The sequence below is a fragment of the Bubalus kerabau genome, chromosome 1 (genome assembly GCF_029407905.1).
Source record: "Bubalus kerabau isolate K-KA32 ecotype Philippines breed swamp buffalo chromosome 1, PCC_UOA_SB_1v2, whole genome shotgun sequence".
In the NCBI taxonomy this organism is placed as follows: domain Eukaryota; kingdom Metazoa; phylum Chordata; class Mammalia; order Artiodactyla; family Bovidae; genus Bubalus; species Bubalus kerabau.
In genome coordinates this window covers 189,536,571-189,549,683 of record NC_073624.1, presented here as the reverse complement: position 1 = coordinate 189,549,683, position 13,113 = coordinate 189,536,571, and the positions used below count along the sequence as shown (strand labels likewise).

Here is a 13,113-nt window from a genome sequence, read left to right as displayed (position 1 = left end):
CCAAGCAGGAGGCTGGTGGCGGGAGGGTGAGGGGGTGGGAGTTGGGGGGGGGGGGTGCGGGGATCATTTTCTAGGGGCAGTTTGTCCACCCGAGTGGCAGGACCAGAAGTAGCTCAGAGGGAGGCCCAGCCGGTCCCCTGAGGGAGAGTGTGTGTGAACCATGATGGCCATTTTCTTTGCATTAAACACAGCACTTCAGCTGTGCCTGTAGGCACTGGGTTGGGGGTCTGAAAGGCCCAACTGCCCACCCTGTTCTCTCCAGCCAGGCTAGGCACACAGCAAGCACTTGGGCCTTTGGCCAGAACACTGCTGTCTGGCCAGTCAGCTGTTTCTGCCCTGGGAGCTGTAGAGATCTGGGGGATGACAGGAGCGGATGGGGGGAGGATCTCCCTCCTGCAGCCCAATCTGGCCTCAGCAATGTGACAGAGTTCTAGGGCCTTCTCAGAACCACCTCCATGCCCTGCAGCAGCCCTCCTTGGCCTCTTCCTGGCCTGCGGGAGGCTCTTGGAAGGTCAGGTGGGTAGGTCACTGGCTCTGTCACAAAGCTGACGGACAGCTGCTCATGGTGAACAGGGGCAAGGACAGGTGGGCTGCAACAGCCCTCTCCTCCCAGCAGGGCTGAGGGTCCAGGGCTGGTGCTCAGGGCGGGCCTGGAGGCACAGTGTGCAGGGACTCACCAACCGTCCGAAGCCTGCTTTTCGGGCCCAAAAGACACAGAAGGGCTGGGAACCAAGCTCCTTCTCCCAGTCCCATGCTAATGAATTCCCCACCAGAAATGTAAACAGCAGACAACAGAGGCTGAGACACACTGTTATTATGGTTGATTCAATCTGCGAAGCCTGGGTGCCGCCTCCTAATTTTCTCCTTTTTTGTCTCAGGATCAGGAAGGGGAACCCAGTCGACTCCATCCAGCTATTGCCTGCACTGGGAGCCCCGACTCCCCTCCTCTCCAGGCAGACTGTGGAGGGCAGCGGGGCTCAGGGAGGGTGATGCTCCAAGGACCGAAGCCAGGTTCTGGGTCAACTCTACTGTCTGCAGAGCTCTAAACAGTGCCTCTGCCCTTGCCCATAATCATACCACCAGGAGCTTGCCTGGTCAGGGCCAAGTGGCTAGGGGTGGCCTTGACCCAGCTGGGCACATCTGGATAAAGGTGGCACCTGGTATTTTGTGCTGAAAGCTTTGTGTTTTATTTATTTTTCAAACAGAAAGGCATTTGTACTATCTGGGATTGCTCGCGTCCAAGCAAAGGTGGTTGTGCCTGGTCGCCACGCAACACCTTAAACAGATCATCAGCAGGTGTCTGCCCCCTTCTCCTCCGTGAGAGACACACACAGAGCTCAGAGTGACACTTCCTCAAAGGTGCAAAGTTAAAGAGAGATGGGTGAAGGCTTGCGGCCGATGTGCAGTTCTGTGTCAGGGCTGGTCCGGGGTCCCAGGAGGTGGGTTTCCAACCCACAGGCTCCTTCAGCCAAAGCTCCTGTCACCACGTGGCACTCTCATGTCAGAGGCCGTGGGAAGGTGGAGCCACCGAGCTGTCCTCAGAAGACCCTGGTCTAGACCAGACACGACCAGCTTCGGCCAGGGGCCCTCAGGAGTGAGGTTGGCCCCCCCAGGCCCCTCTTGGATGAGATGACCACTTCTCTTCTCACCTCAACTTTCAGCTTTGACCCTCACCCCAAGTGGGGAGGGCTGACCACAACTGACTGACACCATCATCTCAGTGAGCAGCAGACCCTGGGGCTGACCCTGGCTCCTCCAACAGCAGACAGGAGGGGTAGCCTTGGGGGAGGCTGGTGGATGAGACAGCTTGCGTCCTCTCCTACACCACACAGCACTCCTCCCCAATTTTGGGGGTTCCAGCATCCCCAGGGGCCTGGAAGCAATTCTCCTGGGGCTGGAGGGAGGCCAGAGCCCAACAGACAGAGGCTGGGCAGGCTGGGGATCCAAGGACGCGAGGGACTGGGGTGGCAGTGTCCAAGGCATGAGTGGGGTCCACTGGGGTTCCCCCTCTTTGCTGGTGCTGCAGTGCCCTTCCTGGTCCATAAGCTGGCTCAGAGTGAGAGGGAACGACTGGGCCTTGAGGGCTCCAGTAGGGGGATGGAAGGGGAAATGTGGGGACTGAGGGGTGGACAGGCCTGTGGTGTCCCCAGGACATCCCAGAAGGTTGATGGCAGCCAGGAGGGCGGGGACCCTGCTGTGTGTGTGCTTTAGGTGATGGGGAGGCATATGGAGTCGGGACTCCTAGAGCAGACCACATGGGAGGTTCCTACCGGATTTGGGGAGAGGAGCCCCTGAGGGACCCACTGCATGGACCACACCCCTCCATCTGAAGACAGGCCCTGGAATCTAGCAGATTGCTGGGTACTGCCCACTGAGGGCAGAGTGAAGTGGGGGCAGGCAGTCACCAGCAACGCTGGGTTTAGGACAAGGTGCTGGTGATACTCCCACCCCCACGGGGGTCACTTGCCTGGCATGGAGACAGCGTCATGCCAGGTGAGGTTGAGATTTGGGTTCTGGTAAAAGCCAGATCGATGTTCCTAGAAACAGGCCCAATATTTCCATCAGCAGTGGTGGGGGTGCTTGGACATACACCCTTGTTCCCTGAGACTGGCAGGAAAACTAATGGAGCTTGTGCATTCTCATGCTTCTGGAGCCTGGCTAGGGGCAGCAGGCTGGGGTGCCCGCTCGAACAGCAGTTAGATGCTCCAGGTACACCCTGGGGCCAGAGCACCTGCTGAGCCCAGGCCCACAGGGCACAGGGGCCTGTCCTCGCCAGAAAGCTCAAACAACCCCACTGCACAGCAGGTCTTGCTGGTGTGGGTCTGGGCAGTGACCCTGATTGAGACAGGAGTAGACTAGAGATTCTAGGAAGGGGCCTGGACCCCTGGCTGAATGGAAGAAGGAGGTGGTAGGAAGGGTATGTGTAACAGGGTCAGGGCTAGGGGAGCCAAGGCTGTGCCAGAGACGCAGCGAAGTCCCCAGAAAGGGCCCTCAGCCCTGGCTCATCCCTGGGGGCGCCTGCTGGTTGCCCCGACAACACTAACACAGCTCGTTCCTACTGAGGGGAGGGTGTATGCCAGCCCCACAGGGCTGTTAGTCCCCCACGCTCCTGAACCTGAGCTTCATTTGTGCCTGGTGGGGGGAGTTGAGTCACGTGGCCCCTGACCCTGGCCTGCTGGGAGTCCCTGGGCACCTGGGGCCAAGAACCAAGGATGGAGGCCCCTGGAACCTGCCCATATGTGTCTCTGGGCCAGAACCAAAGAGCTCAGCCCCAGGCCCTGGGGGACAACCTCCCCATGCAGGCAGGCCGCACCGAAAACAGGGAACAAGGTGTCTCCAGGGTTCCTGAAACCATACCTCTGCCCACCAAGCACAGCCTCAGGCAGCAGGAACCACTAACCCTGAACAGGGCCTCCAACTAACCCTGAACAGAGGCTCCCTGAAGGGCCCTTCTAATGGAAACCACTCAGGGTGTCACGTGACAGTGCCTGGCCCCTCTGCTAACCCTGGGGACACTCCGCCAGCTGCGTGCTGCAGGGCTCCAGGGGAGGCTGAGGGTGGCCACAGGTGCTAAGTCACTCAGTCCTATCTGACTCTTTGTGACCCCATTAACTGTAGCCTGCCAGGCACCTCTGTCCATGGGGATTCTCCAGGCAAGAATACTGGAATGGGTAAGCCATACCCTCCTCCAGGGGATCTTCCAGATGCAGGGATCGAACCCAGTCTCCCAAATTGTGGGCAGATTCTTTAACATCTGAGCCACTAGAGAAGCCCAAGAATACTGGAGTGGGTAGTCTATCCCTTCTCCAGGGAATCTTCCCAACCCAGGAATCGAACCAGGGTCTCCTATACTGCAGGCGTATTCTTTACCAGCTGAGCCACCACGGGCAAGGAGGACAGAGGCTGGCCACTTCCATATCATCCAAGCTGGAGTGTTTGGGGAGGAGGGTCTGGGTCCTACCCCACCTCCCCTATGAGTCACCAGATCCCCACGCCCGAGGACGACATGGCCACACGGCTTTGGGAAATACTTTTAAGAGAAGAATTTGTAAAAGTAAGAGTGGGGTCCCAAGGCTCAGGGTGCAGGATTTGGGGTGCAGTGTGGTCCCAGGTGGCCCCTCTATGTGCAGGCATGGCCTGGGGGCTGAGCTCTGACCCACAGGGGAGGTGGGGCAGGGCCCTGTGCGTCTTGTTGGGCTCTGGCTGGGTGGGGGCAGAGCAGTCACCACTTGATGAAGACCATGCCAGCCAGGACAGTGTAGCCCAGCACCAGGAAGAGGACCTTGAGCAGCCGGTCGCTCTTCTCCTCCAGCTCCTTGGCCAGGATCTCAAAGAAGGTGACGAAGAGGAAGGTGCCACCTGCCAGGCCCTGCAGCAGCACAGAGGCCACACTGCTGGGCATGCCCTGGGCGCTCTCAATGCCCAGGCCAAGGCTGATGCCCAGTGGGATCATGGCACTCACGGTGACAGCCAGCTTGGCTGCGTCCCTCAGGGCCATGGCACTCCTGGCCATGTTGATGCCCAGGGCCACGGCCACCAGCGTCTCGTGGATGGCCACTCCCACGAACAGGCTCACCACCTTCTCCCCTTCCTCCTGCAGGCCCAGGGCCAGGCCCTCGAAGACTGAGTGGGCCGACAGGGCAAAGACCAGGCTGAGGAGCCGCAGCGGGCTGGAGCGTGACAGCTCCTGAACGCTCAGGCCGTGGCTGTGCCCATGTGGCTCCGCGTAGAGCGCGTGGCCCCGTGGGCCGCCCATGAAGGGGCTCTCATACTCCGAGTCACTGCCAGCATCCGAGCTGGCGTTGAATGTCTCCAGGTCGATGAAGGCTGGCCTCTCCTTGCGGAAGGTCAGCACCAGCTGCTCCAAGAAGACAGTCATGAAGAAGCCCAACAGCATGATGGTCTCGGCCAGCGGGTAGTCAGTGCTGATGTGCGCGAGAGTCAGCACTTCCTGGAGCTGGAGCGGAGGGTGCCAGGGGGAAAGGATGGGAGAGGTTCAGAGGCCAGAGGCTGTGACCCCACTGCCCACACAACAGGTTCACCAGATATGACCATTCAATTAACAGAAATACCCACTTCATACAGGTTTTAAAAGGGGGAGGGGACAGTGACTCATCCTCGATGGATTGAAAAAAAAATCTATTAGAAAGGGAATAGGGCTCACACCACTTCCACTCTGTTGACCAACTTGCAAATGGTGTAGAGACTTCCCTGATGGCCTGGTAGTTAAGAATCTGACTGCCAATGCAGGGGGACACAGGTTCAATCCCTGATCCAAGAAGATTCCACATGCCTTGAGGCAACTAAGCCCCTGGGCCACAACTACTGAAGCTGTGCTCTGCAACAAGAGAAACCACCACAGTAAGAAGCCCAGAAGACCTAGCATGGCCAAAAATTAGTAAATAAATAAATAATAGTTAAAAAAAAAAAAGAATCCATGCTTCCACAGCAGGGGGCACGAATTCGATTCCTGCTGGAGAAACTAAGATTCCGCATGCTGCTCGGTGTGGCCAAAAAAATAAAAAATAAAAGCAACCATTTGATACCCTCTAAGATACCCTTCCTTTCTGTACTCCTCCAGCCTTCTACAGGTAGCTTCTAAAACAAGCAAACAGACAAATATTTAAAAAAATAAAACAGTGTAGTGTGCTAAAGATATGTCCACCAGGAACTTCAGAAAGTGATCTCATTTGGAAGAAGGGTCTTTGCAGACATAACTGAGGTGCAACAGGCTGAGCTGTGTCCCTGACAAACAGATTATATGAAAATCTCCCAACCCCTAGTGCCTGAAGTGTGTGTGTGTGAGTCCTAAGTTGTGTCCAACTCTTTCTAATCCCACGGACTGTAGCCCACCAGGCTCCTCTGTCCATGGGATTTCCCAGGCAAGAATACTGGAGTGGGTTGCCATTCTCTTCTCCAGGGGATCTTCCTGACCCAGGGGTTGAACCCAGATCTCCCACATTGCAGGCAGACTCTTAAGCCTGGTGCCTCAAAACCAACCCTATTTGGAGAAAAGGTCTTTAAATATGAGATTCAGTTAAAAGAAAGCTGTTGGGGCAGCCCTAAGCCACTAGGTGGTGTCCTAACAGGAAGAAGAAGAGCCATCCTGTGCAGAGGCTGCAAGAGATGGCTGTCTGCAAGGCAGGGAGGGAGGCCACAGGAGGCCCCTCCCTGCCAGCACCTTGATCTCAGACTTGTGGCCTCCAGCCCTAGAAGAGAGTAAGTGTCTGTTGTTCAAGCCCCCCATCTCTGATCTTCTGTCATGGTCACCCCAGGAAACTCATTCATCAGATAAGGATCTTGAGATGACATCTTCCGGATAAGGATGGGGCCTGAATCCAATGACAGGTGTCCTTCTGAGAGAGAAAAGGAGACACACAAAGAGACACACAGGGAGAGGCCACGTGATGATGGAGGCAGAGACTGCGTGATGCTCGCAAAGGGCCAGGGACACCAGGGACTGAAGACGATTCCCACAAGCCAGGAGGGACACGGGATACACTCACTCTCATGGCCTCAGAAGGACCCAGACCACTGACCCCTTGGTCTTGGACTTCTGGCCTCCAGATCATGACATCAGTTGGGCCTTCTGGCCCTGATGCCTCCATGGGTTTGCTTCCACATGACTCAGAGGCTATTTCTGGGGGCCCCCGTCACTCCACCCTCTTGGGTGAAGATGCTGAGAACCAATAGGAGGCTCGCCAGCACATATGGCTGTCCTCACCAGACCCCTTGAGCCAGTACCATCCAATACCTTCCAGATGATGGAATGTTCTCTGTCTATGCTGTCTGACATGGAACCAACCAGCCACGCATGGCCCTTGAGGACTTGAAATGTGGCTGTTGCAACTGAGGACTGGCCTGTTGAATTGTGTTCAATTTCAATTCACTGAAACCTGACCAGCTGGAATGGTCCATGGCGGCCACACTGGACCATGAAGCGGGAGCTCTGATGGGGGCTGGTGGGTGGCCAGGAGGAGGGGCCTGGCCCACTGAGGTGTTGGGGAGTCTGGGGCAGGGGTGCGGCACAGGAGTGGTTCTGGGAGGACTGTGAGAGGGCCCTGTGAGCTGGAGGGGAACGGGGAGGGGCAAGGCCATTACAGTAGTCCAGGCTGGTGGTGACACTGTCAGAATGCAGGAAGGGGGTGCAGAGTACACCAGAGAGGACTCAGATCTCATCCTCACTGATGCCAAGTGCACAGGTTTCCCATGCTCCGTAATGGAGGAACACAAGCTTAGAAGTGCAAAACACTGCCCAGCCCTCAATGTCAGCAGTCTGGGCACAGGATGGGACTTGTAGATAAAGCAAAAGGCACAGTGAGGAAGCCCACGTGGCCAGGGACTGCGGGTGGCTCCCAGCCAAGAGCTCGGGAGGAACTGTGCCCCAGTTCAACAATCAGGAAGGAACTGAACTATGTCTCACAACCACGTGAGCTCAGATGCCAACCTGTCACCAGCTGAACCTTGGGATGAGACAACAGCCCAGCAGATACCTCTACTGCTGCCTCATGAAAGCCAGCAGCCAAGTTGTTACCCAGACTCCTGACCCACAGAAACTGTGGTCTTAAAATATGTGCTGTTTTAAGATGCTAAGTTTGTAATAATTTGTTACGCAGCAAACATCTGACTGATACAGGAGTTGAAAAGAGGCCACAATTGTCAGCTTCAGGACAGAGTGCACATGCCTGGTACAAGTGGTCTGGTCAAGTAACGACTGATGAGCCTACCATCTGGGAACCCCAGGTCTTGTTCAAACCCCTTGTTTACCAGGTAAGACCCAGAAAGGAAAAGCAACCAGCTCATGGTCACGCAGCAAGTTCATTTTCTACTTCCCCTCACCCTTATAGTGTCAAGGTCCCTAAGCTTGGTATCAGGGTTGAAAAGCACCAGAGATGGGGGAGGAGCAAGATAAGGGTAGGGGATTAAGAGGTATAAACCATTATGTATAAAATAGGAACTTCCCGAATGGTCCAACAGTTGAAACCCTGAGCTCCCAATGCAGGGGGCCTGGGTTTGATCCCTGATAGGGGAACTAGATCCCACATGTCACAACCAAGAGTCCAAACTGCCACAACTAAGAGTTTGCAACTAAAGATTCCACACACCACAAAGAAGATTCTGCATGTAACAGTGAAGATCCCATGTGCCACAACTAAGACATGGTGCAGCCAAAAAAATAAATAAAGACTAAAAAGATTAAATAGGCTACAAAGATGTATTATACAGCATGGGGAATACAGCAATAGCTTCTAATAACTATGAAGAAAGTGAAAGTGAAAGTTGCTTAGTTGTGTCTGACTCTTTGCAACCCCATGGACTATACAGTCCATGGAATTCTCCCCAGGCCAGAATACTGGAGTGTGTAGCTGTTCCTTTCTCCAGGGGATCTTCCCAACCCAAGGATCCAACCTAGGTCTTTCACATTGCAGGCGGATTATTTACCAACTGAGCCACTAGGGAAGCCCAAGAATACTGGAGTGGGTAGCCTATCCTTTCTCCAGCGGATCTTCCTGACCCAGGAATTGAACCAGGGTCTCCTGCATTGTGGGCAGATTCTTTACCAGCTGAGCTACCAGGGAAGCCCTTTAATAACTATAAATGGAGTATAACCTTTATAAAATTGTGAATCCCTATGTTGCATACCTGAAACTGACAAAATATTGTATATCAACTATATCTCGGTTTAAAAAAAAAAATGGAAGAAAGAAAAGCAGCAGGGACACTTGGCCATAAGGTGCCATGGGCCACTACTGCCAGCCCAGGGAGCCTTACCTTTTCCCTCACAGCCGGCAGTAAAGCATTGAAACACGTGGCCAGAAAGACCCCACCGCCAAAGGTGTTGCAGAGCGAGAGGATCTTTTTCGAGCGGTGGGCCTTCTCAAAGTCCATCTCGATGATCTTCACGGGGAGCAGGGAGCCAAGCAGCATGAAGAAGAACATGCCCACCATGCAGAGGATTTTGGCCACCAACAGCTTCACCATGGTGGCGTCCCCCGGCTGCTCTGGTCTCCGCCTGGCCAAACCATGTGTGGGAGCACACTCCCGTCCCACAATGCGCTAGGGGATCCAACCACGCAGCTGGGGGCTCATGCCTCAGTCCAGCCTCTGTGAATGTCAGGGGCAACCGCATCAGCTGTTGGACTGGTCCTCTGACCAGCTCAAGAAACCAAGCCCATCACCCCCAGTATTTCTACCCACTCCAGGCCTAGCACACATCATTGTGTCCTGCAGAAAATTTTCCACGGCTACGCTGTCCAGTATGGCAGTCACTAGACAAATGTGTCTGTGTAAGTTAATTAAATAAAATGCAGAAATAGGGACTTCCCTGCTGGCCCAGTGGCTAAGACTCCACTGCAGGGACTAAGACTAAGGTTAAGACTCCCCAGTGCAGGGGACCCAGGTTCAATCCCTGGTCAGGGAACTAGATCCCACATGCCACAACTAAGACCCAGTGTAGGCAAAAAATATATATATATATAAACATTTAAATAAAATTCAGTAGAATTCAGCTTCTCAGACGCACTAACCATATTTCAAGTGTCCAGTAGGCACCTGAGTCTAGCAGTCGCCATACTGGACAGCAAAGAGAACACTTCCATCATTGCACAATGTTCTGGATCCCCCTGCCCTTATGTAAAATCTAACAGCTTTACCCTGAAACAAAGGTTCTGCATCACCTCCCCTCACTGGCCTTTGTGGCCCCTGACTGTGGCAAGCCTGCTCCCACCTCAGGGCCTTTGCACCTGTTGCTCTCTTCCCCAGGCCACTTTCCCCTAACCTTCCAGTGATGCTTGCCTTTCAGATCGCTACCTCCAGGACCCCTTGAGGGGGCCTCCCCCTGCCCTAAATGGTACCGCCTGTACCCACCTCAAGGCTCCGAGCAGAACCGATGCTCAGTATCAGTTGGCTGAACAAACGGATGAGCTGAAGCATGAGGACCTCTTTATGGGACTTGATGAGCCAAATTGAAATCGATCTCGCCCTAGACAGACCCAAAAATGTCACCATTAATACAAGAGACTGCGGCTGCTCCCCAGCCTCTCAGTTCTCACTGCCCGCGTCCCCTAGTCAGTTCAGATGCCACCAGGGGGGAGATATCTCACACCCCGTCCCTAGGCATCACTGGTGCTACATGAAAATCCTCGAATGTCCTTACTCACCTTGGGCTGCGACTTCCACAGAATCCAGGAATCTGTCTTCCCAGTCCGAAGCCAGATACACAGTAGGCGCCCAATAAATACCTGCCGAGGATCAGGATGCCCCAGGCTGTAGCGTAGAGGTGAGTGTGGCCTGGACGCCCTCAACCCGGGGGCTAAATGGGGCTAGGCAGAGGGGACGGTCTCATTCATTCATCCTTTCACTCAGCATTTATTGAGCACCATCTGTGTACCCAGCGCTGCATCCGGCGCCCCGCTCGACAGGGGACAAGTCGCGCTCCGCTGGGGAAACCGTACGCAAATCAAAGGAGGGGCCTCGGCTAACGGGCAGCAGAGCCCGCCTGGCCCCGAGCCGCCCAGGCCCAGCCCGCACGTACCTCCGTCGGGTCCTCGCCCGCCCACCAGAGCCGTCTGCCGCTCAACTGCCGGGCGGTGTCGACCCTTCTGCCGGGCTCCTGGCCGAGCCGTAGCTCGGCGCGCCGCTGCCCACGCCCCGCCCACGCCTCTGACCACTGGCCACCCCAAGCGCCGCGGCCCACGTTCTCCACGCCATTGGCTGTTACAGTTGCCACTCAAACTGCGACTCCACCTCTCCTACCGGCAAGGGAAAGTAGTTTCCTCCCACTGAGCGGCGGGTGCTGCCACAGGGCGGCTCCGGTGGGAAACTCAGACCTTAGAGGAAGGGTTCCAGAAATATTTGGCTTCCAGAGCTGTCCAGGGGCTCCTGGTGCTGAATCCCGTTCGGATAGAGGCTTGGCCGTTGTCAGGAAAGGATTTACTACGAGTGACTGTCCCTTTCGGAGCGTCCTGGCTGCTAATGTCCTTCCTGTCGGCTTAAGAAGCAGATTTATCCCTTCAACATCTCTGCTTCCTATATGCCAGAATATTTTCTTGGAGAACTTCTGTCAACAAAACAAAGCTCTCTCCCCTTTTGGAGCTTACGTTCTAAGAGACAGAAAATAATCGATAAACATAATAAGTAATAAAATTGTATCAGAAGGGGACAAGTGCTCTGGAGTAATAGAGCCCAGAGAGGGTTATCAAAAGTGTTGGGAGGTGGTTTGGGATATATACAGACACACTACTATATATGATAGATAACCAACAGCACCTACTGTATAGCACAGGGAACTCTACTCAGCATTCTGTGATAACCTATATGAGAAAGGAATCTGAAAAAAGAATGAATATCTTATGTACACCTGTGGTTAATTCATGTCGATGTATGAAAGAAAAACTGATATTGTAAACCAATCATCAATCAATTAAAAATAAACAAACACTTTTTTAAAAGCATGAATATATGTATATGTATAACTGAGGCATTTTTCTGTATACCTGAAACAAACACAACATTGTAAATCAACTTTACTCCAATAAAATTAAAATATATTTAAAAATAAAGTGCTGGGTGGTGAATTGCTATTTTGAGGTTTTTTTGTTTGTTTGATTGTTTTAGGATATATAACCAGGAGTGAATTTGCTGGGACAAATGAATAGTTTTTAGACAGGAAGAAGGAGACTTTAAAAAAATAGCTTGATATTAGCCCCAAAAAAGCAACCAGACTTAAGAAAGGAGAGACTGTATTCATTTGTTAACTAAAATCTTATTGTCAGCCTACCATGAGCCAGGCATGGGAGAGTTACTAAGAATAAAATGGAGAATGCTACAATATGGATGAATCTTAATGCATTAGGCTAATTGAAATAAGACAGTCACAAAAGGATAAATACTGTATAATTCCACTCATGGGAGGTCCTAGAGGAGTCAAATCTATAGAGACAGGAAGTAGATGGTGGGACCAGAGGCCGGGGGAGGTTGGGGGGTCAGTGTTTCATGGAGACAGAGTTTCAGTTTGGGAAAAGGAGAAAGTCCTGGAGATTATGGTGGCTGTACAACAATGTGAATGTGCTTAATGCCACTAGGCTGTGTACTTAAAAATGGTGAAAATGCTAAATTTAATGTTATGCATATCTCACCACAGGGGCTTCTCAGGTGGCTCAGTGGTAAAGAATCTACCTACCAATGTAGGAGACACGGGAGATGCTGGTTCCATCCCTATGTCAGGAAGATCCCCTGGAGGAGGAAATGGCAACCCACTCCAGTGGGTTGAAAATTCCATGGACAGAAGAACCTGGTGGGCGACAGCCCTTGGGATTGCAAAGAGTCAGGCACAATTGAGTGAGTTAGCACAGAGGCAGACTTAATAGGCAGACCTCTAAGATGATTCCAAATGACTCCTACATCCTAGGAGTCACATCCTTGTATAATCTTCCCTTCTCCATCTTAGGGTACACCCAGTGACTTGATTCCAATGAAGAGAATATTGTCAAGTGATGCGATGTCATTTTCATTATTAGGTTTCAGAAGACTGACTTCTGTCTTCCTAGCACAACTCTCTCTATTGCATTTTCAGCTTGCTTTTTTTTTTTTTTTGAGGGCAGGGTGCTGCACCATGGAGCTGTAGAAACTTAGTCCTTCCATCAAGGATTGAACTCTGGCCTTCAGCAGTGAGAACATGGAGTTCTAATCGTGGGACCACCAGGAAATTCCTTCAGCTTGTATGTTTTGTTAAAGCAAGTTGCGATGCTGAAGAGGCCCACACTGCAAGAAACTGAGAGTGACCTCTAGCCCAACAGCTGAGATCTTTGGCATAAGAGCCTGCAGGGAACCAAATACTGCCAACAACCATGTGTGATCTCGGAGCAGGGTCCTGCTCCTGTTGGGCATTCATAGGGATCATGCCCAATGGACACTTCGGTTACAACCTTTGAGAGATCCTGAGCTGAGGACTCAGCTAGGTGAACCTGGATTCCTAACCCACAGAAACTGAGTTAATAAACCTTGTTGTGGTAAGCCACTAAGTTTTGGGGTAATTTTTTATGCAGCAAAAGATAACAATACATATATATAAAGGGAAAACTGTAGATTGTACTAAATTATCCAGAAAAAAAA

The 13,113-nt window shown here is 52.8% G+C and overlaps 1 protein-coding gene across 4 annotated transcripts; it reads right to left on the bottom strand.

Annotated features, from left to right (window-relative positions):
* Positions 1-584: 584 nt before the first annotated feature.
* On the bottom strand, positions 585-10,685 carry SLC39A3 (solute carrier family 39 member 3). Of its 4 annotated transcripts, none has more exons than XM_055547514.1 (5): positions 10,535-10,685; positions 10,161-10,241; positions 9,868-9,982; positions 8,773-9,105; positions 588-4,957 (listed from the first exon to the last, which is right to left on the bottom strand). In XM_055547514.1, the coding sequence occupies exons 4-5, from the start codon at positions 8,980-8,982 to the stop codon at positions 4,223-4,225; spliced, it is 945 nt and encodes a 314-aa protein (XP_055403489.1). In that variant the 5' UTR covers positions 8,983-9,105; positions 9,868-9,982; positions 10,161-10,241; positions 10,535-10,685; the 3' UTR covers positions 588-4,222. The 4 variants fall into 4 exon arrangements, with proteins under 4 accessions (XP_055403501.1, XP_055403510.1, XP_055403489.1 ...); XM_055547518.1 differs by having other exon boundaries at positions 10,161-10,439; positions 10,535-10,666; XM_055547526.1 differs by lacking the exon at positions 8,773-9,105 and having other exon boundaries at positions 585-4,957.
* Positions 10,686-13,113: the final 2,428 nt, after the last annotated feature.

What these genes read in the sequence shown, in the direction of transcription:
- SLC39A3 (XM_055547514.1), bottom strand. Translation starts at nt 8,982, where the DNA reads ATGGTGAAGCTGTTGGTGGCCAAAATCCTCTGCATGGTGGGCATGTTC. An exon ending in TGCCGGCTGTGAGGGAAAAG is followed by an intron (nt 4,958 to 8,772) that starts GTAAGGCTCCCT and finishes CCTCCGCTCCAG; the next exon opens with CTCCAGGAAGTGCTGACTCT.